General features: G+C 38.8%; 2 protein-coding genes across 6 annotated transcripts; both read left to right on the top strand.

Annotated features, from left to right (window-relative positions):
- Positions 1–853: 853 nt before the first annotated feature.
- On the top strand, positions 854–2,562 carry LOC148651930 (14 kDa phosphohistidine phosphatase). Its single transcript, XM_088598265.1, has 3 exons — positions 854–1,064; positions 1,708–1,832; positions 2,157–2,562. The coding sequence occupies exons 1-3, from the start codon at positions 923–925 to the stop codon at positions 2,247–2,249; spliced, it is 360 nt and encodes a 119-aa protein (XP_088454391.1). The 5' UTR covers positions 854–922; the 3' UTR covers positions 2,250–2,562.
- Positions 2,563–12,583: 10,021 nt separating this feature from the next.
- Positions 12,584–27,258, top strand: firrm (fignl1 interacting regulator of recombination and mitosis). 5 transcript variants are annotated; one of them, XM_088598261.1, is made up of 25 exons: positions 12,584–12,604; positions 15,674–15,784; positions 16,329–16,368; positions 16,704–16,792; positions 16,972–17,076; positions 17,229–17,372; positions 17,556–17,718; positions 18,171–18,255; positions 18,408–18,546; positions 18,767–18,856; positions 18,966–19,030; positions 19,315–19,460; positions 20,089–20,218; positions 20,333–20,519; positions 21,206–21,288; positions 21,781–21,832; positions 22,748–22,837; positions 22,940–23,125; positions 23,625–23,747; positions 24,192–24,287; positions 24,764–24,877; positions 25,534–25,638; positions 25,871–25,951; positions 26,051–26,173; positions 26,855–27,258. In XM_088598261.1, exons 2-25 carry the CDS (start codon positions 15,695–15,697, stop codon positions 27,050–27,052), a joined length of 2,724 nt encoding a protein of 907 aa, XP_088454387.1. In that variant the 5' UTR covers positions 12,584–12,604; positions 15,674–15,694; the 3' UTR covers positions 27,053–27,258. The 5 variants fall into 5 exon arrangements, with proteins under 5 accessions (XP_088454387.1, XP_088454388.1, XP_088454384.1 ...); XM_088598258.1 differs by lacking the exon at positions 12,584–12,604 and adding an exon at positions 13,246–13,388; XM_088598257.1 differs by lacking the exon at positions 12,584–12,604 and adding an exon at positions 13,337–13,525.
- The last annotated feature ends 106 nt before the right edge of the window (positions 27,259–27,364 follow it).

Raw genomic sequence — 27,364 nt, 5'->3', positions numbered from 1 at the left:
CCATGGCAGGGCAGGGACACACAGACTCACACCAGTGCCAGCATTCCCAGAAGCCAATTTACCTACCAGCATGTTTTGGACTGGGGGGAGAGAAACCATAGCACCCAGAAGAGACCCACACAAACATGGGGAGGACACACAAACTCAACGCAGGTAGCACCTCAGGTCTGGAATTGAACCCGGTGCTCCAGAGCTGTGGTTTAGCAATGCGTCGCTATGCTGCTAGATCTCTACGCGGTTTTTTTTACCAATATTTTTTCTTTAAGAAAAATAATAAATGCACTGTAGATCTTTGCACTACATGTTTATCGTTGGTGATCTTGCAAAATCTCTAATTTCTAAAAAAAGACTTGTAGAAAACTGGCCAACCTCACAACAAACATGACCTCCAAAGGCCTCTTAACTGCACCTTATTGTTGTACAAAGGGAAACGGTGAACTTCGCAGTATAGAGAGAACAGCATATGCGGAGATTTAAAACAACAACAGGAAAATAAGGGTAATATAAATGCCAGCTGACAAAGCAGACTTGGTGAAGTACGCCGCTCATTGATCAACAAAGGATTGAATTAGCTGTGCCTGATACTCCAGTATGATGTTAAATCGCCTAGCGCAAGCTACATTTTTACTTTAAATCAAATTAAAAGTATACTGAAATATGACTTTATGAAGCACTTTGGGATAGTAAGACGATGTAAAGACTATATTATATGGTGGGAAATCTTACTGATTGGGGTTAGTGGATTTGCACGGTCTGACAATTTGACTCGTGATTGCTATGAACTTAAATAACTGTGTCGCTTTAAAGTTCATCCGTCACAAACACTGGTTTTCCACGTATGACGAAGCTCCACCCAGAATAACAAAAAGAATTGCCAACAGAGAAGCGGTAGTGAGCTGTTTTATCAGAACCGGAGAAGGCCATGGCTGATTTGTTGAGTAAAGTCTCTGATGTTGAAATAGACCCCGACGGAGTGTTTAAATACATTCTAGTGAGGGTGAAAACGAAAGATGGGTCTCAGCACAAAGATATAGTGAGAGGCACGGCGAGTGCCGAGTTCCACAGTAAGTTCAGCTCGCTGGATGAGGTTACCTAAATAATTCGAGCGATTTACACGCCTCCATAAATCCAGTTTTTGCAAGTGCTGGAGAATAAAGATTGGTTTTATGTAGCGTTAAGGTTATTATATGTGAAATATTTAGGAATATAGTGTCCTTCAGGAAGGAAAACTAAACGTTTTAAAAATAAAATGTGCCTACTCGCATGTTCTATTTTTAAATACCAAACGTAGCTTGAAAGAGAACTTCGTGACACAGGCATTTGATTGTAAAGTATAACGAGATTGCCCCGATACATAGATGTAAAGGGGGTGTACCTGATACAAGAAATGTTGCATTTAGAACATTTTTTATCAAGTTATGATGATGTATTTTTCATTTTTTTCCCTTTTGTCCTAAACGTATACTATGCACTGTTTTAGTTATATGAATTTGCGAGGTTTGGTCATGTTCTGTATTCGTTTGTGATGAGTAAACACAATCTTTAAATATTGAAATTAATTACATTTTAATTCGAAATTAAAGAAAGAAAATCATAAGGGGTGCAAACGTCACCGAGACCGACATCGTGGGCCGACCGCCACATGACCATTACTGGACCGAGATCGTACGCATGACCTAGACACCCAGTTCTTTTCTTTCCTCACAGATCACATATTTGAGAGGGTAAATCCTGAGATGGAAAATTTAGAAATGGAATGCAGCTGTCTGGGAGGAGGGAAGGTCGAACACAACAGTAAAGAGAAGAAAATCAGGGTGTTCGGTCTTTCCACCGTAAGTTCAACCTCAACCCTTCCATTTGGACCCTGAAGTTTCATGTGCGGTCATAAAAGGGTTGAAACCTGCGATGGACTGTCGACCCGTTCAGGGTGTAGTCCTGTTTCAAACTCTGTTTCCAGGATGGGCTCCTGGTTACTGCAATTCTTTCCAGGAATAAACGGCATTCTGAAAATGGCTGAACAGTTATTGCTTTGCTTTGAAAGCATGCAGTCGCAATTCCTTTAACGATCTGAAGACAGTTGGCTCATTCATTTATGCTTTCTTGGCTGGTGTAAAGACGCTTTTCCTTAGATATACGAAACCTTTTTTTTCTTTCAGGGTTATGGAAAAGCTGATCACTCCTTGACGGTTGAGAAATTGAAGGCTGTCTTCAAAGACTATGAAATAACCTGGTCTGATGATAAGAAATAGATTGAAAAAAATATACATAATAAAATATTAAGGATTGCACTAAACATATATCCCACTGTTTATATAACAGACATTATTTTCCCATGTGTAAATAAACTTGAGTGTCAGTGTTAGATGAATTATGATGTGCGGTATTATATCTTTAAAGCTAATAAAAATGATTCATACTACATGGGAAATTTTACCCCAAAAGTACAATGTACCCTTTTCCCTCATTACTAAGTTAAAGTCCTGTTAATCTGTATTGGATTCAAGAAGACAATCAAGTATTCGGATATGATTTAAGACTGAAAAATAAATCCGTTCAAACAGCTCTGTTGTCCCCCTTGGCTGTTTTTAATGATAGTCTTGTCACTCGTACTGTAAGGAACCAGGCAGGAAACAAAACATTGAAAGAGATGAGAAATGAAAAGAGATAGTTTGAGAGAGGAGATCATCTGGCCCGTAATTATTTGGTTGCGTATACTGTAGGTGTCTGATTGAAGGATCTCTCCCAGTCCTTTCTTGTACAGAAGCCTAGTGTGTCAGCTTCAATAAGATGACTGAGCAGCATGTTTCAGACTCCTACAATACTAAATGTAAGGACATTACTCTTGTTGTTAGTCTTAAATGCAGGTCTCTGTACTTTACAGTTCTGTCACCTGGCTCATGTTTCACGGTTAACCTTGAAGTCTAAGAGGTCTATGTCAGTTTTCTGAGATTCTAAAAACTCGAAACAAGCCCAGTCAAAAGAGAAGGCCAAAAATATTTGATTATTGTAACCTGTCAGTCTAGCGTTTAATTCCATACTTCATAATGTCGATGTTATTGAAGTTTCAAATCTTAAAGGTCCCCTTTTCAGGCCTTTAAGGCCCCTAGGGGAATGGGGGGCCAGGGCCACCATTTTTCTCAACCATCTGACACTGGAGGTGGAGTTGATGTGGTCAGCATCGCGCTCCGGCCAGCCTGTTACCCCCAGAAGGATTAACCCCCAGTACTCATTTGGAAAGCAGGCCGAGTGGACCTGGGTGCCATCTGGAAGGAATTAGAGCAAGCTATATTTCTTGCCCCTACCTGGGATTAAACCCTGGGACCTTCTGGTCAGGAGCTAGACACCCTTGCTGTCTGAGCTACCACGACTCCTAATCTTAAAACATATATTGTAGTCCTTAAAGATTTGTGCTAAGGTGGAGGTGTCTCTAGGATAGCCCTAGAGAATCAGTCTTGGAATAGTATTTGTTTTATTTCGACTAAGATTGTATAACGTTTTTATCATTCTTGATATAGAATATCTTGTTGTCTAGTACAGTTTTTTTGTGAGCTGCCCTGGCTTTGTTGAAGCTGATACCCTGGTTTCTCTCAAGAAATTTCTGGATGAGATCCTTGGATCAGTTAACTAGTAACTACCAAACTTGTTACATATATTAAGTCAAATGGTCTCCTTTCTTTTGCAAGATTTTATATGTTCTTCTTCAGATTAACCAGTTCCATTGTAACGTGAGTTAACATCTGTGCAAAGCAAGGTTTTAAAGCCATGCTGTATATTCTATAAATTTTGCTCTCGGTAACCTTGTAACATCTCAGAGTCCACCAGGCTGAAATTATTAAATGAAGCAGCATAAGCCTGGAATTATTCCAAAAGCAATGAGATTCCAAATCCCTAAAGCTATGTGACGGGGGGTGATTATGGCACATAGCTTCAATGTGCATTGTACAAAGAGGAAACCATCAGCTACAGAGGAGACCATAGAGGACGCTGGTGTGAGATGTGCCAAATAAAAAGCATATCCTGTTTCCGTTTAAAGAAGAGTCTTCTTTCTGTTAGGACCTGGAAAACAGGTCAGTGAAAGATACATACAACAAAGACTGAACAAAGAGTTGATATACATCTTCATCAGCTAGTGGCAAAAGAAGGTCAGTCTAAGACTTTCACCAGGCTGTATTTGCTCTGCCCTGTGTACAGATGGGTCTTATGCTAGTTCCTTACCTCGTGTTTTAATTGACATTTAAAAAATGAAATGTTCTGACTCTGTAAACATGTTTTCCTATTATAATACGTGGTTATTTTTCGCTCTCCAACCCACCTTCCCTGCCTGACCTTGGTATTAAAGGGTATTGAGCACATTCATCTGTTATACAATGAATATTTCCACCGTTTCGATGCCAAGTTCCCTTATCCTGATTTTTTTTTTTTAATCTGCTCATTTAAAAAGGAAGATTTAGTTTGAAAGATACTTGGCTTTGAGTAAGGTTTCCTTAGTATTTCTGGGTTAATGCGACTTTTGACACAAACAGGACTTTTCAAGAAATTCCCTGCTCCATTAATGAGTTTAACAAATGGGAAGAAAAACAGTAAGTGTTACTAAAGAAAATGACAACCTATATAGTAGTGCAGTAGTTCTTAACCTTTACTGCAGTTTGCATCCCTGTGGTTCTCAAAATATGTTCTGGCAGCCATTTAAAAAAATCCATGAAGTACAATGCGTCAGTTCTTTAAACCTAAGCTACAGTATGTACAGTGCCTTGCAAAAGTATTCGGCCCCCTTGAACTTTTCAACCTTTTGCCACATTTCAGGCTTCAAACATAAAGATATAAATTTTTTATTTTATGTGAAGAATCACCAACAAGTGGGACACAATTGTGAAGTGGAACGAAATCTATTGGATTTTTGAAACTTTAACTAATAAAATGAAAAGTGGGGCGTGCAAAATTATTTGGCCCCCTTGCGTTAATACTTTGTAGAGCCACCTTTTGCTGCGATTACAGCTGCAAGTCGCTTGGGGTATGTCTCTATCAGTTTTGCACATTGAGAGACTGAAATTCTTGCCCATTCTTCCTTGCAAAACAGCTCGAGCTCAGTGAGGTTGGATGGAGAGCGTTTGTGAACAGCAGTTTTCAGCTCTTTCCACAGATTCTCGATTGGATTCAGGTCTGGACTTTGACTTGGCCATTCAAACACCTGGATACGTTTATTTGTGAACCATTCCTTTGTAGATTTTGCTGTATGTTTGGGATCATTGTCTTGTTGGAAGATAAATCTCCGTCCCAGTTTCAGGTCTTTTGCAGACTCCAACAGGTTTTCATCCAGAATGGTCCTGTATTTGGCTGCATCCATCTTCCCCTCAATTTTAACCGTCTTCCCTGTCCCTGCTGAAGAAAAGCAGGCCCAAACCATGATGCTGCCACCACCATGTTTGACAGTGGGGATGGTGTGTTGAGGGTGATGAGCTGTGTTGCTTTTACGCCAAACATATCGTTTTGCATTGTGGCCAAAAAGTTCGATTTTGGTTTCATCTGTCCAGAGCACCTTCTTCCACATGTTTGGGGTGTCTCCCAGGTGGCTTGTGGCAAACTTTAGACGAGACTTTTTATGGATATCTTTGAGAAATGGCTTTCTTCTTGCCACTCTTCCATAAAGGCCAGATTTGTGCAGTGCAAGACTGATTGTTGTCCTATGGACAGACTCTCCCACCTCAGCTGTAGTTCTCTGCAGTTCATCCAGAGTGATCATGGGCCTCTTGGCTGCATCTCTGATACTCCTTCCATTTCAAGATCAGTGGTCTGATACTCCTTCCATTTCAAGATGATCGCTTGCACAGTGCTCCTTGGGATGTTTGAAGCTTGGGAAATCTTTTTGTATCCAAATCCAGCTTTAAACTTCTCCACAACAGTATTACGGACCTGCCTGGTGTGTTCCTTGGTCTTCATGATGCTCTCTGCGCTTTCAACAGAACCTTGAGACTATCACAGAGCAGGTGCATTTATACAGAGACTTGATTACACACAGGTGGATTCTATTTATCACCATCAGTCATTTAGGACAACATTGGATCATTCAGAGATCCTCGCTGAACTTCTGGAGTGAGTTTGCTGCACTGAAAGTAAAGGGGCCGAATAATTTTGGACGCCCCACTTTTCATTTTTTTATTAGTTAAAAAAGTTTTAAAAATCCAATAGATTTCGTTCCACTTCACAATTGTGTCCCACTTGTTGGTGATTCTTCACATAAAATAAAAAATGTATATCTTTATGTTTGAAGCCTGAAATGTGGCAAAAGGTTGAAAAGTTCAAGGGGGCCGAATACTTTCGCAAGGCACTGTATATCTGTATATCATTACTATAGTATGAAAGAGAAAGAATTATATATTTTTATTTTGCAGCAAAATTCCACTTTTTGTCTACTTTAAAATACCTAGGTTAGGTTCAACAACTCAGCTGTACTTACATGCTTGTGCTTTAAGCGATTTACCTTCCAAAAGATCTGGGATGTCTCACATCCCTGGTGAAGAACCCACCTCTGTTCTAATGACATTTTCACAATTGAGACAAACAGTATTCATGTGCTCTTTAAAAAACATATTGTTTCTTAATATCCCGTAATAGTTATGTTTTATGCATATGAAAGTAGAAGTGTCAGTTAATATTAAGGTATATATTTGTGGAAGCATTTCTGATTTATTCCTTGATTTTTATGCCATTGTGATGTCTATTGTACAGGATATGAATACTATTTACCATGAATATACTTATGATGGTCCTGCTGTCATCAGAAAAAAAAACAACAACTCTAGATTATTTTGTCTGTGTGAAGTTCACATTTCCGAGAAACTGGTAGGCAGATAATATAGAGTACAGGACACATTAACATGTTTTGTGATTTATATCAAAGAACTTCAGTCTAGAACTGAAGAATCTGTTAAAACTTTTAACTTGAATAGCAAGTCTCACTCCACTGCCTTATTGGTTAGGCTCACATTAACAGGGAAATGCAGGTGGAATGGAGTATACTTCTGCTCAATTCATTATCCATCCTTTTTTTTTAACTGCTTCACCCAATTCAGGATTGCGGGGCAGCCGGAGCCTATGGGTGTAAGGCTGGGAACACCACAACCTTAACCCAGCCAGTCCATTGCAGGGCTCACACAGTCACACACACACACTCGCACTTAGTGCCAGTTTTCCCAGCAGTACCAGTATGTTTTTGGACTGCGGGAGAGAACCAGAGCAGCCGGAGGAAACCCATGCGACCACAGGGAGAACACACCGAAAAAGCTCCAAGGTTCGGAACTGAACCCAGGGCCCCAGTGCCACAGGGCAGAAAAGCAAAACCTCAATTAGATATGAAAAAACAATATTTTACAAGCATCTGTTTTCCTGCTGTAGAATGTCTTGTTGTTCAGTTGTCCTAAGACTGGGAAGCACGGATCTCCGGTGCAGCACAACTTAGAAAAGTCCAGGAATTGCAGTTAGGGATAGCTGCAACATGGAAGTTCTTAGGAAGCTGAAGGGAGGAGTAACAACAGACAAAGTCAATTTCATCCAGCTTTTTTAAATCATAATCATTACTGATTTATACTATATATATCTCTCACATAAACACCTCTTCACAGTTTTGTTGCATAAATCCCTTCTCCACCCCATTTCTACCTTTGGCACTACCCCTTGGTTAACTCCTCACCAAGGGGGGTCTCGGCCTCCTCCTGTCCTCTGGCCGGGGGGCTGCGCCTTAACCAAGCGAGCTTAAAATATTCCATAAACATTCACAAAGCATCGGATGTTTGTATTCCAGTGAACTTTCATCTAAAGTATGAGTCAGACCCACTCTGCTGAAAGTCTCCAGGTACACAAAGGCAGGCGTTTTACGTACAGTATCAATAGAGAAAGGAACCTTTGACTGTTACAGCTGCCTGTTTTGATTGGCATTAAGATTGAGTCGATGACAGATGGTGGGAAATTAGCATTCTGGTTTTGATTTCTATTCTGAGAAGTTTTGAAGTAAATGAACATGTTGAATTCCCAGAATTATCGCAATTGTATTCAGCAGCCCTATACTGTAAAACTGGAAAGAAAAAGTGATGGGAAACAACGGTTTAAAGCAGGGCGCATATATAAATAATGTAGACTACATGGAACTCTGCCAGTGTACCTGTATCTTGAATTCCTTTATTAGCATTCAATTTCTGTTGTACTTTAAAAAGCTGTACAGAAACAGTCCCCGATTCCGGATCAAATTGGATTTCAGGTCGTGCGATTTCAGTTTTCATCGTAGGGAAGAAATGCGCATGAAAGATAGAGATGGTTTTGGGGGTCAAAACGCAGTTCTTTGATGTGGAAATGATTACAAAGCACGTATACAAGTTGGAAACTCTTTGACTATGCTGTAGAAAGCCAACCCTTTGGTAAATATTTTATTGTTTTAGCTTGAGTTTCCTGGCAATAGACAAAAGATCAAGACTCAATTGACATTAGAACTCAAACTTTCGAAAATGACCAGTACGTTAGTGCTAGTATAAGTGCTTTTCCTATTTTTCACCACCTGTGCTGGGGTCACATGTACAGTAGGATTCCTCCCTGCCAGAGGCATGAGATGAGCAGGAAGTACTCACTCTAGCCTGTGTTTTGGCAGTGTCCATTAAATTTCTTTGGATTGCAGGCCTGGGTTTTGGCAGTGTCTATTAAACGTCTAGAGAGTGCACATCCTGCTCATCGCATTGCTTTGATTGATTCCTGTTGGACAACACCAGTGTGTGTCCTTTTCTCTTTTTTGTGCCCGCTCTCTCAGATCCATCCCCTAATTGGCTCTATAGTGCGTGGCACACAATTCACAAACCTTTAGTTCCCTGTACTATTAGAACATGAAACAAGACCAATTTACAGATAAGCGTTTAAAGGGAATTATGTGGCATGTTTTCGGCAAATTGTTTGGTTAGTTCCCTATATGAATAGAGTTTTCTACAGTAACGTCAGAAACGTTCTGTATTTATGACTTTTGCAGATACAGCCACATAAAGTTAGGATGCATGCAAGAACAAATACATTAATTCTGGGAGCCAACCACAAAGGGCTTGGTACTAGATGAGAAGGTCACATTTATTTAACAATGCTACGATAAAAGGATATCAGATTTATTTCTTGCTAATGTTACATTGAATTAGAACATTAAGGAAGTGATAATGAACTGTGCTTTCCACTACCAAGGTACTACACCCTTCCTGAACAGCACTTCCTTGCACTTCAAGGCATATGGTAATAATACACATGTATACAGACAGTGCATTGTGAACCACATTGTGAACCATTGTCATTAAATATGTCTAATCCATCCGTGTTCTAAACCACTTTATCCAGTACAGGTCACAAGGGAGCTGGGGCCTATCCCAGCAGGCAATGGGCACAGGACAGGCTACACTCTGTATGGCCAGTCCTTCGCAGGGCATGCACAGATATAGACACAAACACCCATACACTTAAACCAGGGCCAATTTTTACTGAAGCCAATTAACCTACCAGCATGTCTTCGGACAGTGGGAGGAAACTAGATCACATAGAGGGAACCCATGTGAAACCATACAAACTCCACGCAGATAGCTCCCCAGGTCCAGAATGGAACCCCAAGGCCCCTGCTTTGTAAGGAAGGATTGCTAACCACAGCACACTGACAGTGATGTGAAAAAGAAAGTACACCCTCTTCACTTACTTTTTCATACAAAGCTACTGAATGTTGGCTTATTTTTGTTTAATAAATAAGGAAAAAGTACAATTTATGTGTGTTATTTGTCACATGAGGTTGGATTTATTTACTGGGCTTTGTGAGGACTAGATGAAGGTCAGCTATGTTGTAATATGTAAAACCATAGAATTGTAAGGGGAGTCTTACAATTCTATGTAAGTTTTTTTCACATCACTGTATATCTGTAATCTTTCTTTAATTATGAAATAAAATTATACATATTGTGCTATGTCAGTTTTCTTTATATGCATCGCCTTGCAAAAGTAGTCAGACCCTTGCGCATTTTTCTTTACATTTTGTTGCTTTAAAACTCGGAGTCACGACTCTTTAAAATTGCTGTTAATATTACTTCTACATACAATTTACTCCACACACACAATACAAAAAAATAACAAAAAGAAGGAAGCCAATAGATCATTAAAATGAAAAGAAAAACAGAAAAGTCATGATTGCATGAGTATTCAGACCCTTTGCTGTGACAAACTTAAATTAATTTAAGCGCACAAAGTGATCTTAATTAGCCATACAATTAATGAAGGTTGTCACGATTTCAGAATAAAATCATGACTTTTAAATATTTTTAGAACCACGCCTTTCAAGCAAAGCCTCAACAACGAAGCCTAAGGAGCTTTCAAAGTCAGTCAGGGAGAAAGTAATTGAAAAGCACAGATCAGGAGATGAGTACAAAAATGCTAAAGTTTCTGAATATCCCTGAATCTCCTCAATCATCCAGAAATGTAAGATGCATTGTACCACCCAGACACTGCCTAGACCAGAGTGTTCCTCCAAACTGGGCAGCCATGCAGGCAGGATACCATGAGGCCAATTTGAAAAGTACTACAGAAACCAATGGCAGAGATGGGAGAAAATGACCATGGGTCAACAACGTCACAAGCACTTCACAAATCTGGCTTCTACCCCTCTCACATCCTGCACGGAATTTGCAACAAAGCATGGGAGTCTTACTGCAAAAATACTGCTGAAGGTTTTGTGGTCAGATGGGACAAAAGTGGACCTTTTGGTCTAAATGCAAAGCGCTATATCTGGCACTAACTTAACACAGTGCATCTTGACACCCATACTGTCATGAACGGTGGTGGCAGGATCATGTTAATGGATTGCTCTTCATCAGCACCGGTGGGGATTTGTGAAATCTGAGGGGGAAATGGATAAACCAAAATACAGGAAAACCTGCCTCAGTCTGCTATAAACCTAAACTAGGATGAAAGTTTAACTTTTCCCAGACCAATCACCCAAGCACAAGGCTGAAGCTACACTGGAGTCACTTAAGACTAAGAAACTGAATGGCCTTGAGTGGCCCTTGTCTATGTTATGACTTGAATCCTGTTGAGGATCTACAGAAAATCCTGAAAACTTCTGACCATAAGCGATCCCCATTCAATTTCAGAGAATTTAAAAAAGTAACTAAAGTAAATTTGTTGACAAGTATTGGCAATCATTTGCACCAAGCTGCAAACTGGTCTCAATACTTATGCAGTCTATACAGTATACTTAAGCCTTTTCTCTTTAGGTTCTGATGACATACAGTATAGGTGACATATAGTCAATGTATCTTTCCTTTAAACGTCTTCTGTTTGAGTATTCAGGTTTTGAAGTTTTACATTTTTTTAAAAAATGCATCATTTTTAATTTGAGAAAATGGCGCACCATAGGAAGGGTTGGAATATTTTTGCAAGGTACTATATAACTAAAATTGTAATATTGACTTTACCAGTGTAGGGAAAGCAAATAAATTCTGAAACATGGTCAATGTACAGTACAAGTTAGATGAATTTTAAAACATTAAGTCAGAAACCCTTCGCGGTAAGCACACATTTGGCTTGGTAGTGTTTACTTCACCATATCATACTGTAGGTTCAGATTCCTGTAGTTGTTTTTCACAGTTTATTCTCTCTTTACTCAGAAAATGTGTTTTACAGGAAACAGCTTTAGTCTATCGGTGTTATCACTGTGAAAAATATCTTCCTTTCACAAAACACAATAATCTAAAAGCAGAACTAACCGCTGGGTGTGTTCAGACCTGATTTCCTACGATGTAGGTGAAAAGTGAATTTTAAACAATTTATTTAAAAATACATTAATAGTATTTAGAAAGATCAACATTTGAAATTGTGCCGTCACTGCGCCTGTTAGCTTGTATGTTTTCCACTGAATTCCATGCTACAGATGAGCTATTTTAGATGACAAAATAGTCTAGAAAACGAAATTGTATACAAATTGGGGGTATTGCGCATTTTTTCTTACAGAATGCATGATCTATTGTAATTTCATAATTTCATATTTCAGATCGACTTTAAAAGATTTAAAAAGTGTTCACCTATTATTATTATTATTATTATTATTATTATTATTATTATTAGACAGAGTTAAACCGTCTTTTATTTCCATTTCATTTTTTTAGAAAGCAATTCGCGCGGCTCTCCTGAAAAATGTGTTACATTACTTAAGGAGGTCCGGGAAACATTAAGACATGCTAAGTGTCAAAAGGTCATTCCCCCAACACATCCCAAAGACTGAATGTCTCCTCTGAAAAATACTTAAAATCCCCCGGAGAAAAATCTTAAAGCATCATCATTCCGTCTATTGTTATAAAACGAGGCGTCTACTGCGAAAATCCCCTTCATTATTATCTGATGCTATGGATAATCCAAAAAAGTAAGCGATTTACTGGTATTGTATGGACTGTATCAGACTGTAGTGCGTCATCTAGAGGAATTAACCGATATCACAAAAACGTGTTTTGAAGAAAGAAGTTCAGCAAGCAGGTAGAAACACGCACTGCGAGCTATCAAACTGACAGACGCTCATGAAACTAAAATTGTATTTCAATAACAAATACTGGAGGTGTGTCATCTTCTGTTATTAAATATAAAACATATATTTGTTTAGGGGAGGACATTTTGTCTCTCTAGCTCGGTTGGTGGTTAGTAGCTAAATGGTCCAAAGATCACATGCAGTTGCTTCTTGAAAATACAGTAAATCCTCGCATCAGCTTTGGAACAGCTGGATGATCCTCTGATCAGTTAGTGACTAGCCAACAAATGAGCCAATTTGGCCCAATGGCCTTGTAACATTTTATATGTTTAGTCCTGAATAGGTCTTTCGGCATTTTACTATTATACTTAGTGTATACTTAAATAGATAGATACTTTATTGATCCCGTGAGGGAAATTGCAGGAACAAAACTTAGCCTATAATTGATTCATTTATAACCTATCATTTTAATTGAAATAAAAAGTGATCACAGGTAAAGGGTAAAAGAATGAACCATTTAATGAACGCAATAATTTCTAGGGACACATACACCACTAAGGAACCTAAAAGAAAAATACACTATAGCCTGTGCTGGTGTTGTGACGTCATGTTTCCGCTGTAGCCAACCGACGGAACCATTACTCCGATGTGGGAGGATAGAAGGGTCCTTAACGGTTGAAGGAGTGTATTTTGCAATACAGATATGGTCAAAATAGCTTATAAACAATATATTTAAAAGTTTGTATTTGAAAATCAGACGCAGCATGCCAAACAAACAAACGATGGATTTTGTTTCACCCCTAAATTATAACCTCAATGGTATGACCTCTTGTCATCACACGGAAGGAGAAAAGAAAGGAGGCAAAATCAAAAGGTGTCGGATTTGTATTTTTCTGTAGGTGTTTCGTTGCGATTTCTAGCCTTTTAATTCCCAGCTAAAACTTGTCTGTTAATAAATGTCCCACATAAAGCTTTGCAAGTAAAACCGCTGCGGTTGAGTAGATGGAGAAGGTAAGATAACTTAGATAATGAATCTTTAGCCAGTTGGTAGATGGGTAGATAGGACTCTGAAATTAAGTTACAGTTACTTATTTAACATGCATATTGCACATAGCTGTAATTCAATTTTCACATAAACGTTTTATTTATATTACTGTTTACAGTTTTGATGTCTTCTGAGGACGGTGGTGGAGACTATATGGCACTATCTCCAAATCCGTGTAAATGAAGCAATTCATGTTGGTTTACTTGAATATTAGTAATAAATTACCGTAAAGCCTTTAATATTTCTGGCGTCAGTCAGTTCACCAAGTCAGAAGCTGTTACGTTTTTATTCGGGAGCGAATTAGTTATTATACACGCTTATTTAACGAAAGTGAACGGTTGTATACAAATTGTTTAATTGTATCTATATCAAGTTAATACATGCCACAAAGGAAGTAATAAACAGGAATATTTAATCACATATTTATATTGTCTGAATTATCTGAAGGTTAATTAAGCAACAAGACAAGTTATAGCGACTTTAAAAAGTGAATGTAATTCAGTCTGTTCCATACTTCTACAACCCTTTGTGTAAAATGTGCCTACTGTTTTTATTTTTAAGTGTGCCACCATGTACAGTAGTTATCATTTGTGTCCTCTGGTTATCGTTTCACTGTTGATTCTGAAGTCTCTTGGGCTTTACTTCCATTGTGGGTTCAGAATTCTTGAATCAGGTCTGATCATAGACTTCTCTTATAAAGGCTTGAATTTTCTTCTCTTTTAGCTATGTGGTGTAGAATATTTAGGCCTAGGACAGAAGCATTTATTATTGCACGCTCGCTAGGATGAATTAGGATGTAATTATAATTCAATCATATATTTGAGCGATCTCAACCAAAAGACCTTCTTTTGGGGTGAGGTTGTCTCATTGGGACCAATGCTGTGATCGGGACAGGCTACAATTTCACAAATTAGTTTCACTGATCTTGTCAATACAACACAATGGAGCTTTAATGAATTGTATGAGTTAAAGGCTTGTACTCCAAAGTATAAATCTGCCTGATGTATGTGTGATTTCAGAAAATAGTAGTGCCCTCCAAATTCTGTTTTAATTCAATTGGTGACCCAATTTCTTACCTCTCTACTTGATTTAATGTGCAATTAGGCCAATAGTGCATAATGGGTATTACACTTGTCCATTAAGTGGTGGGTGAATTGGGTCCTTTTCCGTGTGTAAAATATCTTTTGGGATCCTTAAGGATGGAAAGGGTTATTACTGGTAATAAAGCAGCCATATCACCCTGCAACTCACAACTGGCAACCCACTGAAGCTAAGCAGGTGTGAGCCTGGTCAGTACCTGGATAGGAGACCTGGGAAAAAAGGTTGCTGCTGGAAGAGGTGTTAGTGGGGCCAGCAAGGGGCGCTCACCCTGTGGTCTGTGTGGGTCCTAATGCCCCAGTATAGTGACGGGAACACTATACTGTAAACAGGCACCGGCCTTCGGATGAGACGTAAAACTGAGGTCCTGACTCTCTGTGGTCATTAAAAATCCCAGGGCGTTTCTCGAAAAGAGTAGGGGTGTAACCCCGGCGTCCTGGCCAAATTTCCCATTGGCCCTTACCAATCATGGCCTCCTAATAATCTCCATCTATGAATTGGCTTCATTACTCTGCTCTCCTCCCCACTGATAGCTGATGTGTGGTGAGCGCACTATGGCTGCCGTCGCATCATCCAGGTGAGGTGGCACATTGGTGGTGGTGGAGGGGAGTCCCCATTACCTGTAAAGCGCTTTGAGTGGAGTGTCCAGAAAAGCGCTATATTATTATTATTATTATTATTATTATTATTATTATTATTATTATTATTATTACTGTATTAACAAGGAATTATGTTGTCTTAGTATCTGTAGTTATAACTGGGATGGATCCTGAAAGACAATTTAGTATTCATGGATTAGACATTGTATTTGTATTTTTCACTGTTTTTAACTATTTGTTTTCTTTCTAGCTCAGTGAACACACCTGAGTGCCATACTAGAAAGCTTCAAAGTGTCCTAGTGGTTCTAGAAACCAACGGCTGTAGCAGCACCAAAAAGCTCTTTCTCTGTAAAAAAAAGACCTGAATCAAAGTTGGTTTGGTTCTATATGCTTAGATGAATTGTACCTGTATTACAGAGCCCATGAGAGAGAGCAGAAATGTCTCAGGTTACATTGCTTGAGGAGATCACCCAGTGGAGTGTGGAGATCTGTCAGCAGGAGCTCAGATCTGTCTTGCCTAAGCTTCTCATATCCTTTCACTTCATCAGTCTAACCTACACTATCAATGGGAACATTTGGTTAGAAAAAAGTAATAAACAAGAGGAGGCTGTCCACCTGTCCTTTTCCTTTGGTTGCCAGCAATCGTTTGTTTTGAGGGTCTCATTCACCTGTTCGAGGAATTCAGCTTCAATTATATTGCTTGTTCCACCCTCTCGCAACTATTTGTGTAAAGAAGTTTCTCTTGTCCTAAATCCTTAGTTTCCACTTTAAAACCTTAAAAAAATATATTGTAATAGGATTCGGCCTGGCATGTCCTACTGTTTATATTTTTAAGTTTTTTTAGTTTTACTCAGTGTAATAAACACACTTGATTCAGTTTGAATCTCAATTGTGTATGGCAGCCTTATAGTCTTTATAGGAACTCTCTTCCTGGATGCTGTTCAGCTGAGCTTGTGCATTTATCACTGTAGCATTAGAGTTACACTGGCATTCTTTATGTGTTATGACTTATATTCAAAAGCAATATTAATAATGCATTCAGAAAATCACAATTTCTTTAATCCATGCATACTCCATATATCATCACACTGCCGACTGGGATGAATATATCAGTGAGTATTACACAAAAGGATGATTAGCCTTGACATTTTTCTGTTAGGATGAAAAGGGAACAGATTGAACATAAAAAGGCAATTTTTATTTTCTGTGTGTTTAGGCTTCTGAAGAATTGTCTGCGTTTTCAATTCAAATTTATTATGTATCTGGGGTTGAATGTAAGCTTTGTGTTTCAATCAACTACTGTGTATGGTTTAAAACTGTTTTTAAGATCAGATTCTTCAAATAGTTTCTTTCTTCAAAAGAAGTACTATGCAGTCTCATTTATTTTAGAGAAATGAGGAAAAGATTACTGATAACAAACTTTGGGGATTTTCTTGTTGTTTTTCAGGAGTCTTGAAAATTCTCACCCAAATGTTTTTACCTCATCTGAGCCTTACAGAACTGGAGGGAGAGTTTTTCTCAAAGGTTCTACCCAAGGTGCATATTTTTTTTCTGGGTGCTAATATCATGTCTTCTGCAGTTTTTCTTGAGGTTTACACTGCTTTGTATTTCTGAGTGGTGCACAAAATTGAAAGTCACAATTATAGAAACTTTTTTTAAAAAATCCTAGGAGGGTGTTTGCAATTAAGCAATTTACACATCTGCCATTTTCCCAGGTTGTGAAGATGTTTAATGACTTGACGGAGGAGATTTCTAACCAAGTAGGAGAGCTGTCCAGTCAAAATATTGAGCTGCGCGTGTTGCTGAGAAATATTTTGCAGGTATTGCATGGTTTTCAAAGATTATAAGATTTCACAACTACAACAAAATGCGATTGCTTCAATGAAACGAGCAAAATGTAGGAATTTATTATCTTGAAGTTTAATGTCAGTAACTGTACTGAGGCCTTGACCTGTTGTTTTAAAATCCACAGATCATGGTACAGGTATTGGAAGCCTTATCTGGGTGTGTGCGTCACATCTGTTCTTTTGAGGAGAATCTTGCTTCTTTCGACAGTATTCGCTCATTACCCTCCTGCATTCTGAAAATCTTAAAGAACACTTTCCAGCACTGTAAGGTGAGCAATTCCCTGTTCCTGAATTCTCTTTGATATGCAGCCTAATGCAAGAAGATATCAAACAAAAGCAATTGTTTTGAGAAAAAAAATTTACTTGGGGTAGCTTTAAGATCAAAATGTCAGAACTGTCAAGTCACTGCTGCCGAAAATATGAAAAATAACCTAATCGTTTGTTGTTTTCAGGAGAGTGAGACTGCATACCAGGGGCGCTTGTCACTGGTGGCTGACCTACTACAGGCCCTCTTTAAGGAGGCCTACTCCCTTCAGAAGGGATTCATGGAGCTGCTGGATAGAATTTCCCTAGGGAACTCGGCCACTGAGGAGGAGGTCTCAGACATGGTGACAGGTGACTTCAACATGCTCAGTTGCTCCTTATCAGCAAGCTTTTCTGCAGACAGAAACTTGCATCATCTGCGTCTTGGATGACCGATGTTGTTGCTCCAAATCTCACTTCCCAAATTAACTGTTTCTTTATTCTGTTCCTTAGTCATGCCTATTTTTAATTATTCATCTTTGCTTTTCCATTTTTATTTTTGCCTGCAGTTGTGCCAAAAAGAAGTCATGTAACCATCTTTCTTATGGTGATATCTCCCGATACTTCCTTTTTGAATGAGAAGTCCTCCTAGTTAAAATTCCCAGCCGTCTCCAAATAGTCTGACCTCAATGCTGCATTTACCTGGATGTGCTCTTCCCTCATGAGAAACGAAATTCAGGAACATGATGATTTTAGATGCTACTGAATTTGAAAGGAACATTTTCACTTCTTTACCCACAGTAAATATATCTTTGTCTGTTTAGTGATTCACAGTCTCTTGGATATATGCTCAGTAATTTCTAACTTGGACCTTGCAATGCATGCTAACACCTGGAAGTTTATTGTCAAGTAAGTTTTCAACTTCATTACCTTTTCTCTTTCGCTAAAAAAGGCAACTTAAAATATAGTGTCATTTTTTATTAGAACACTAGGTATCCTCATCTCTTGGAATTGTACCACTTTTGAGGCATCAGAAAGTGACTGTGTCACCCTTGTTTCAGACAAAGTGTCAAGTATCAGGTGCTGTTGGAAGACCAGCTGAGACACAGTGACATTGTGTCCAGTTTGTGTGACGATGTTCTTGCCTCTTTTCACTCCTGCATGGAGCTTGCTGAGCAGATGAAGCAGTCAGGAGTGCAGGTAATAGGAAGTTCTTGTGCCTCTTATTAGCAGCTTTGTAGTATGTTTCAGTGAACCTCATTTTTATTCTTTTTTTAACTTTGTCAAGGATGGAAAGCTCCTTTGTTACTTCTAATGAACCGCTAAGGATATTTTATGAATGGCCGCCTTCAGTATAGTATCATTACAGTTCCTTGTAATTGACTCTACTAATTAATTTACCTTTATTACTATTTTCTAGGAATCTTCACAAAGTGCAGAGTGCAAGTTCTTCCAGAAAACAGCGAAAATATGTCGTTTTTTTGCCAACACATTAGTGCATTATATAAAGGTATTAACTAATTAAGACTTTATAAGTTTTGGGATTTTTTTAGATGTTTAAGTGTTGCGATAAATGTGTACCATACATTACTGGTTTCTTTTTACTTTCTCTCCTATAGGAATTCCAGCCTTTTTTGTCGAAATCTTGTGGTCAGTTCCACCGCCTTTATCTTCAGATATACAGGTAATTGTTGTAGACAAAGGAATGTATTTGTATAATTAATTTAAGGATGAATTTTGCGTGTGGCGTAGTCTACACAGGGGGGTAAATGTCCTTCTGCACCTCACTTAAAAAAATTGTACTTTTCTTTTATCTTATCAGAATGTTGTAATATTAATAGTAGGACTGTTCTATCATTTCAAATTAAAGAAACATTCAACCTTAATCACCCTGACTCCCATTCTGAGGACATTTTGCATATTTGATCATTGCTGACAGGCTATTTACAGTATTTTCTGATTTTGCAGCAAGTTTCCTCCCAGCCTGTCATCTCCAGTGATATCTGAAAGGCACTGCAATGAGATCAGCAATGTCCTGGTGCCAATGGACCCTTTTATCACACAGCTGCTTCCTTTCAGACCTTTTGCTGAAGCTGTTCTGGCAGAAGAGCAGCGTGAGTTGGTTTCCTGTGTTGATTAAAGAAAGATCCATTAGTATTAACACTCAAGAAACACTTAATGAAAAGGTCACGAATTGTGATAAAAAAAAACATATTGCAGATAGTCCAGTACTGTGTGGAAATACACAAGTGAAGACATTCATTATACTTTTTTTTTTCATTCACAACAGTTTCAAGTAGTGTCAGGTTTTCAGAAAGGAGATTTCCGAAAATAAGTTTTGGAATAAAACTCTCGAGTGTTATTTAGATTACAGTTTATTTATTTAGATGAGATTATAGTCTAACCCATTATTCTGCAGACATTTTCAGTGAAGTTTCAGCAACTCACTGAAACTACTGAACTACTCTTGTGGAAGGGAACAGATAAAGGTTTATTCCATGCTGAAAAGCGAAGAAAGGAAACACGGCGTTTCAGCTGTGAAGCCTTCTTCTTCTCTTTTCAGCATTAAATAAACCTTTATTTGTTCGTTTGCAGCCTGCGCATGCTGACGCAGCTACCCACCTGAACTACTGTGGTTCTAAAAATATTTAAAGTGATGATTTTATTCTGAAATCTTGACAACCTTCATTAATTGCATGAGTGAGCAACACATCGCTGCTTGTTTCTGTGTTTTTTTTCCAGAATCCTGTCCAGAGCTGTGTCTCCCACAGTGCCTCTTGCTTGTGAACATTTTAGGGAAACTGCCATCTCTGCCAGAGGATGTGCTTGATCTCTGGTGCCAAGGAAGCCAGTTTCCAGAGGAAACGCCTAGGTACATATGCATTGAAAAGCCTTGGAATAAACTGCTCTCTACTGACATCTGATTGCTAAAAATACGAGCAAGGTTTAGTCACGCTAGTGTTGTGTGTACCTGTGTCTTCGCCAGGCTGTCTGTGTTCCAAGCCTTGTTCCTCAGTTTCCAGCGGTGTTCCTTGGAACGAGCCATACCTATTCTCTTGCCTGGGGTGATGATGAATGGGCAGGCACAGAGCAAAGTCACTCTGTACCAACATGTCTGCATCCAGCTTTCTGCCTGCATCGCTTCTCTTCCATCTGCACATTTCTCACAGCTGGTAAACACGCCTGTTCCATCACTTTGCCCCCCCGAATAAGTTAAAGGTTTCACATTTCTATTGAGATATTGTGTTTCTGCTCAACTACATTGATGGGGGATTCTAAAAAACAAAGTCAGAATTAAATCTGCACTACTGAATGTGGTGATGCTGTAGTCTGTCGTTTTAATATAATTATCACAGGTTTTTTTTTTCCGCATAGCACTTTAATATCAAGATAAAAACAAATACACAGCTTTTTCCTTATTCAGAACAGAAAAATCATGTTTTTGTACAGTTCAAAACTGTATAGGAGTGTAAAATAATAATTCCTTTTATACCTGTACTTCCTATAACCAATATGTTTTATTTACTTTAAGGTTGTGTAGAGCACTTTTTGGGAGGTTACTAAACAACCATGTTTTGCCAGTTCTATAGAGGTGCCAGATTAAAGGCACTATGGAGTGTTTTATTATAAATTTCACCCTGAATAATGTGTTATTTAATGACTTCAGCTTTCATCTAATAAAATCTACAGTATTGGTTACAGCTAATACTTGGACCACCAAATCAATTTATTCCTTTATGATCCATATTTTAACAAATAATGATAATTCTGGTCCAGAGGTTAATGTTATGTATACAGAAGAATTACCAAAGTTAGAATAGATGGGGTTGTTGTGAGTTTTGTCTGTCTCCCAACGCAGGAGCACTCTCTGTTAGGGGCTCTTCTCAGTTCGGATGTCCAGACAGCTTTGCTTGCCACAGACGTCTGGTGCTTCCTGGCCCGGTAAGCTCTGTGGTTTTATCACTTATAGCAATAACATTTTTATAATAAAAGAGGTTATATGTCCTGCTGAAAATTGTCAAAAGAAAGGCCAGCTGAAAAACCAATCATTGTTTGAAACTGAATTAGCACACGTAACTAAGGAAACTGATAAAGTACTATATGTCCAAGAGCATTATAGAGGTGTAGGAACTACCAAGAAATTTTACAATTAAGAAGCAAAATACATTCATGTTTTGCTCGGAATGAGGCATTTTGTATAAGAACCCAATCAAACTGATTGTCGAGTCTTTTCACAAAGGAACTCGACCGATTACAGCTGCCTGTTAGCACATGGGACTAGGAAACATCACAGTTACATTATTACAGAGTGACAGAAATGCTCACTCATTAAATGTAGAGTCTGATTTTGTGATTTTTTTTTTTAACATGCTACCAAAAAAAAGAATGTATTTGTTCGCTGTTTGGACTATAAAAGAAACTCTCTCTTTACAGCTTTGGGACAGCAGAACTCTGTCAGCATCATGGGATGATCATAGCTCATCTGGTAAGCTCAAGTCAGTTACAGTGCATTTGTATGAGTTTGTTCCCAACACTAAGGGCATACAAGTCCATTGGCACACAGAAGAGCTTTTGTGGAAAGGGAAGGTTTGAATTTCACTCTTAGCACATTAACTTGGACCTAATACAAGTAATGTGTTTCTTTTGTTAATTTCTATAGTTTAGAGCTATTTTCTTTCAGGTCCTGTCTGTGATCATGCTGTTGTTGAAAGCCGGTCTTTGGGACATTTTTTGAAATACTTTTTGCCATGCCTCTGGTGGTTAAGGCCAGGGATACATTGATCCAGAATTCCTGCCAGAGTTCTTCTCTGTAACCCTAGATGTAGTGACTCAGCTGTGCCCTCCGATAGAACAAATGATCCCCCATGCCAAATTAGTGCCTGGCCTCTCAGAGACTCCCTGCAAAGGTGACAATTAACGTCAGTTAATCTGGGATTGGACACCTGTCCATTAAATAACTTGGCATAGGCGTCAGGCAATATGTCATTGCCATTTTTATTTAATCAATCTACTTTTTTTCTGTCATTGCGTCTTGCTGAACATGTGCTTGGGAGGCACAGCTTACCTAAACGTTTTGAAAAGTTAAACCAGCAAATGTCATAGATGATATTTTGTTTCTTATGTTTCAGTGTGAGATAAAAGACTTACTGCTGGCTAGCCTGCATGCAGTTGAAAATCAAGCCCTGTTTGAATTAGGGTGTGGGAGGCACAAATTTGTCAACTTCATACCTCTTCTTTTTCCTTTATGTATTTTAACATTGTTTAATTAAAAATGATATTTTTTTAACAGTACGTGTACAAAGTATAATCTTGTTAACATCACCATAATTGTTTTGTGAATACAATTCTCAGCACAGTGCCATACTAAAGTACAGTAACACAGTTTCCTTCCTAATGGCAGATCAAGTCTTGTCCAGGGGACTGTTACCAGCTTTCACACCTGGCCTTGTTGCTGAGACGAATGATATTCCTCATGACGCCGAACCATCAGGTGAGAATCGAAGAGGGAAATGAATGAGATGCAAATATCCGAGAGATAAAATGTGGCAGTGTTAACATATCCTGTATGTGGGTTTCTGTCACAAACCTTCAGGTTCAGTTCATCTCAAAGTTCTCCCCCAAGGAGGCTGAGAATTTGACCCTTTGGCAGCATGTTCTACTGAAAGCCTTGTCGCTGGATGTAAGAAAGCAGGTTGAAGAGGATATCATGAAGTCCGCTACAGCTGTGTGCGCCAGCTGGCTGGAGGAGGGCTGCAAGCTGGGCCAGCTGGAGAAAGTGGTGAGGAACTTGGTGGATGAGGCTTATACAGAGATTTAGTCAGACATTTTATTATACTGTCATTACAGTAGAGAGCCCCATAACCTCCTTAATTGGGACTGACCCCTGTGTAGTTAGGGGAATGTTTTAAAATTAAGAAATTCCACAGTCTAGCTGAATAGATACAACTTTTTTGAGGCTGTGTGTAGCTGTTTGGGTGCTCTACATTACTATATTTCACTTTCTTTGGGGAATCAGAATTAATAAATCAGTTTACCCTCACATACGTGCATGATAGTTTCTCGTGTTTATTCTTAATGTAAAGTTTTCTGTATTGTAATTTGGCCTGGGCAAATGTGTTTGCCAAGTGGATATCTCAGCGTTTTTTGCAAGACACAAAACACTTTACACTTCTCTTTTATCTGCAATAGTAATGTTGATATGCATAGACATAGACCTAACTACAGACCATGTATGTTTGAAAAGCAGTAGAACAAGTCATGTTTTTTTTTTTTTCCAGAATACGGCACTTTCTGCTATGCTGTCAGTTCGTCAAGGGTCAGGTCAGGTGTTGGAATCCGAGGCTGAGCAGAGTGTCTCCAGACTGGTCACACAGCTTTGGCCACGCATATCAGTCAAACAGGTACATGATGATGCTCTTCCAGTGTCTTCTCAGGCCTTGATATCGTTTCAATTTCAATTGTTTCAATTCTGAAAATTCTTCCAAGCTTGAATGCCAAGCTATGATATTTTAAGTGGGTAGCTGCGTCAGCATGCGTAGGCTGCAAAGGAACAAGTAATAGGTTTATTCCATGCTGAAAAAAAGAAGAAAGAGAACACAACGTTTCGGCCGTGGAGCCTTCGCCACACTCTTTCTCTTTCTTCTTTTTTTCAGCATGGAATAAACCTATTACTTGTTCCTATGATATTTTAAGATACAAGTTAAATCGAATAAAGCTTAGATCATTTTTTTCCCCCTTAATTTATTGTTTTAAAAACCAGTTTGCCTAATTTCAGATCATCGCAGGTCAATAACACTTTTTATAATGAGCCCATGCTTTGCTTTTTATTATTTCTTTCTGCACAGGTACTAACACAGCCTGCTCTTCAGTGTACTCTGCGCCTGCTCCTCTGTTTGTCTGCTACCGCAGTGCAGTGTATAGATCACCAAGTTATATGCCAGGTAAAAGTCCATTTCATTATTTTATCAGTTTAAAAATCTAAAAACCAGTACGGTCAAAATATAGCTGGGAAACTAAACATTAATGTGATCAAAGTCATAGCCTGAGCTGAGATAGTTGGAAAATAAATCATAGAAACATTTTGAGATGGGACTCACAAGGATCCAGAGCTATTCTGATTAGGAAATACCTTGGTGTAGGGCGAGTTAGAGGGAGAGAAGAAAGTTAAGATAAGAAAATCTGAGTAACTGATGAATAATAGTCTGAGTCACACTGTTGATTAAGAGTATGGTGTGTTCATAAAGCATCTTATTTGTTCTAGCTCAAAGGCTGCCAAAATAAAATTGTGATGTATTTGAGTTTTTGGTTTCTGTCCGTGTTGATTCCCCTTAACTAAACTGCATAGCATTTGCCTGACTTCTTTTTTTTTATCCCATTCCCATCCTGACATAAAATTATCTTACCCGACTCCTTTTAGGCACTAACTTGTTTAACATCACTCCTGCCTCTCAAATGCCCTGATGACATTGTTTTGGCGGCACTGGATCTTTTGGCATCCTTGGGGAGATTATTTATACCTCCAGAAATTCAGGTGTGTGTGAAATGGTTATTTTTTCAATTTCTCTCAATCAGTAAATGGAGGTTACAAATGAACCTGTTTTTTGGACTTTGTCCTTGTGGTGAAATTTAAAACAACAGTAGAAGGAATAGGGCAGCAAAGTGGGTGCAGTAGTTAGCATTGCTGCCTCACAGCACCAGGGCCCTGGGTTCAATTCCAGACCTGGGGTACTGTTTCTATGTTTTCCTGTGTTCACCTGGGTTTCGTCCAGGTGCTGCTATTTCTGCCCACAGTCCAAAGGCATGCTGGTAGGTTAATTGGCTTCTGGGAAAATTGGCCCTGGTGTGAACTTGTGCCTGTCTTTGTGTCTGTCTGCCCTGCTGTGGACCGCTATCCCATCAGGGGTGTACCCTGCCTTGTGGCTGATGCTGGTCAGGTGAGGCTCAGGCCCTACTGTGACCCTGAATAACATGAAGTTGTTAGAAAATGGATGGATGGAATGAAGGGAATAATACAGGGTTTAAAATATTTTAGCATCAAACAGAGGGTTAAAAGCTTTTTGAATTATTTTTATACTGATTTATTGTAAAAACACATTCAGCTGTAAGGCATGTGTTTTAAGCAATAGTAGAACAGGAGATGATTTTACTTTTAGTGAGGGAAATAAAACCTTTGCCTTTATCCTGCAGAGCCAGGTCCTGCCCAAACTCTCCAGTCTCTTCTCATCCCTGCTGGCTGAGGGATCCTGGCTTCTCCACCAGTGCACACTGGAGGCGTTTGCTCAGTTTGCAGAGGTAATATGTTTCAGTACAGAAAGATTTGATTTCAGTTAAATAATGTTTTTTTTCAGTCTCTATCTCTTCCATAGCCATTTAATACTCTGTTTATTTTTTATTTAAATGTTATATTATTTTGCTGACTCTTTTAAAACGCAGATTGAAATGTGTTTGTTGTTTATGAAGTGTGAGATAAGGAAATTAGTCATCAACTTGGCAGAACACTTGCAAACGTCTTTTTTTCTTTTAGGTTACCAATCATGAACACGTAATCCCTGAAAGTTTGGCATCGGAAGAAACAAAAAATAAAGTTGTAAAGTTCCTCAGCAAGGTAAAAATGCCTTTTAGCACAGAGTGATTCATTAATTGTGGAAATTCCAATTGAGATGTAAGTTAAATATATGTAAATGTCTGCCACTCTTTACCAAAGGCTGTTCATCTGGAGGAAAATAAGGAGGAACGGCTTGAGAGACTGAAATCGGAAAGATGTGTTATTGAGAGGCATAGACACAGACTTGAAACGGGGGCAGTGGAAGTAACTGGTGATGCAGAGGTGAGTAGGAGTCAGCTAAATTGTTTAATATTGGTCAGAAGGGATGCGAATGATTCCGTTGAGTGCTAGTTATTATGCAGAGATCAGAAACAAAGAAAAGATACAAAGTTTCAAAAGTATTGTGTATGCCTGTGTTACTGTATTGATGTTTAAAATACCACGGTGTTTCAGCAGACAGGAAGAGTTTGATCATAGAAAGGGTATTCAATTTTCTGCAGTTTAAATAAGCTAGCTTCTTTAAATGCATCCATCCATTTACAAACCATCCAATTCAGGGTTGCAAGGGAACCACAGCCTATCCCAGTAAGCACTGGGCAGAAGGCAGGACGTGCCCTGGATGGGTCACCATTCTTCTGTAGGGCAACACACAGACGCTGACATTCACACACTCGCACCAGGGCCAATTTTTCTAGAAGCCAGTTAACTTACCAGTATATCTTTGGACTGTAGGAGGAAATCAGGGAACCCAGGGGAAATCATGCGAACACAATGAGAACAAACCACGCAGATAGCACTGGGGTACAAGGTTAAATGCCTGAGGTGCTAAGTGGCAGCAGTGTATACTGCAGCAGCCTAGTGTACTTCTTTCAATGTGAACAGAAATTCTTACTATGCAAAGGCAGAATGTTTCAGTTTCTGAGAGTTGTTTTTATTATATTCCTCTATTGTGTTTCTTCTTAGCCCTGTCCCAAGCGACCTCGACAGGAGACCTGTGAAGAGGAGCAGTACGAAATGGTTCTCCAGACCGCAGAAAATGCGCTGAAAACTCTTCAGTCCCTAACAGAACAAACCCCACCACCACAATGGGTAGCAGCCAGGCTACAGAGCCTGCAGACGCAGATAACACACATCAACCAGGTCAAGCTGAAAGGAACATAGTGCAACTGGAATGAAAGCACGTCTGTACATTTTGTTTTTAAGTCAATCTCAATTGTGTTCATTTTCAGGAAAAATACTGTTTTGTGATATATGTATCAAACCTGCTTATCTTGTATTTACTTTTAACAGTTTTGCATGGAAAAGACAATGTAAATGCAAGTCTATAAAAACATTTTCATTGTTTATTAAAATTTTCTATTCAAGAACTGTATGATTTTTTTCCCACCTAAGCATAATGTTTTCTTAACCCTGTTGTCTGGTTAAAGATTAGTTTTCTGTTCATTACAGTCTTCGCTTTAAAAAAAGAACTGG

The sequence above is a fragment of the Lepisosteus platostomus genome, chromosome 11, assembly GCF_059453375.1.
Source record: "Lepisosteus platostomus isolate fLepPlt1 chromosome 11, fLepPlt1.hap1, whole genome shotgun sequence".
NCBI lineage: Eukaryota > Metazoa > Chordata > Actinopteri > Semionotiformes > Lepisosteidae > Lepisosteus > Lepisosteus platostomus.
Note: the sequence above shows the minus strand (reverse complement) of the source record. Positions and strands in the feature narration are given on the sequence as shown.

What these genes read in the sequence shown, in the direction of transcription:
- firrm (XM_088598261.1), top strand. Translation starts at nt 15,695, where the DNA reads ATGTCTCAGGTTACATTGCTTGAGGAGATCACCCAGTGGAGTGTGGAG. An exon ending in CTGTCTTGCCTAAGCTTCTC is followed by an intron (nt 15,785 to 16,328) that starts ATATCCTTTCAC and finishes ATCCATGCATAC; the next exon opens with TCCATATATCATCACACTGC. An exon ending in AAGTAACTGGTGATGCAGAG is followed by an intron (nt 26,174 to 26,854) that starts GTGAGTAGGAGT and finishes GTTTCTTCTTAG; the next exon opens with CCCTGTCCCAAGCGACCTCG.
- LOC148651930 (XM_088598265.1), top strand. Translation starts at nt 923, where the DNA reads ATGGCTGATTTGTTGAGTAAAGTCTCTGATGTTGAAATAGACCCCGAC. An exon ending in GGCGAGTGCCGAGTTCCACA is followed by an intron (nt 1,065 to 1,707) that starts GTAAGTTCAGCT and finishes CTTTCCTCACAG; the next exon opens with ATCACATATTTGAGAGGGTA. An exon ending in GGGTGTTCGGTCTTTCCACC is followed by an intron (nt 1,833 to 2,156) that starts GTAAGTTCAACC and finishes TTTTTCTTTCAG; the next exon opens with GGTTATGGAAAAGCTGATCA.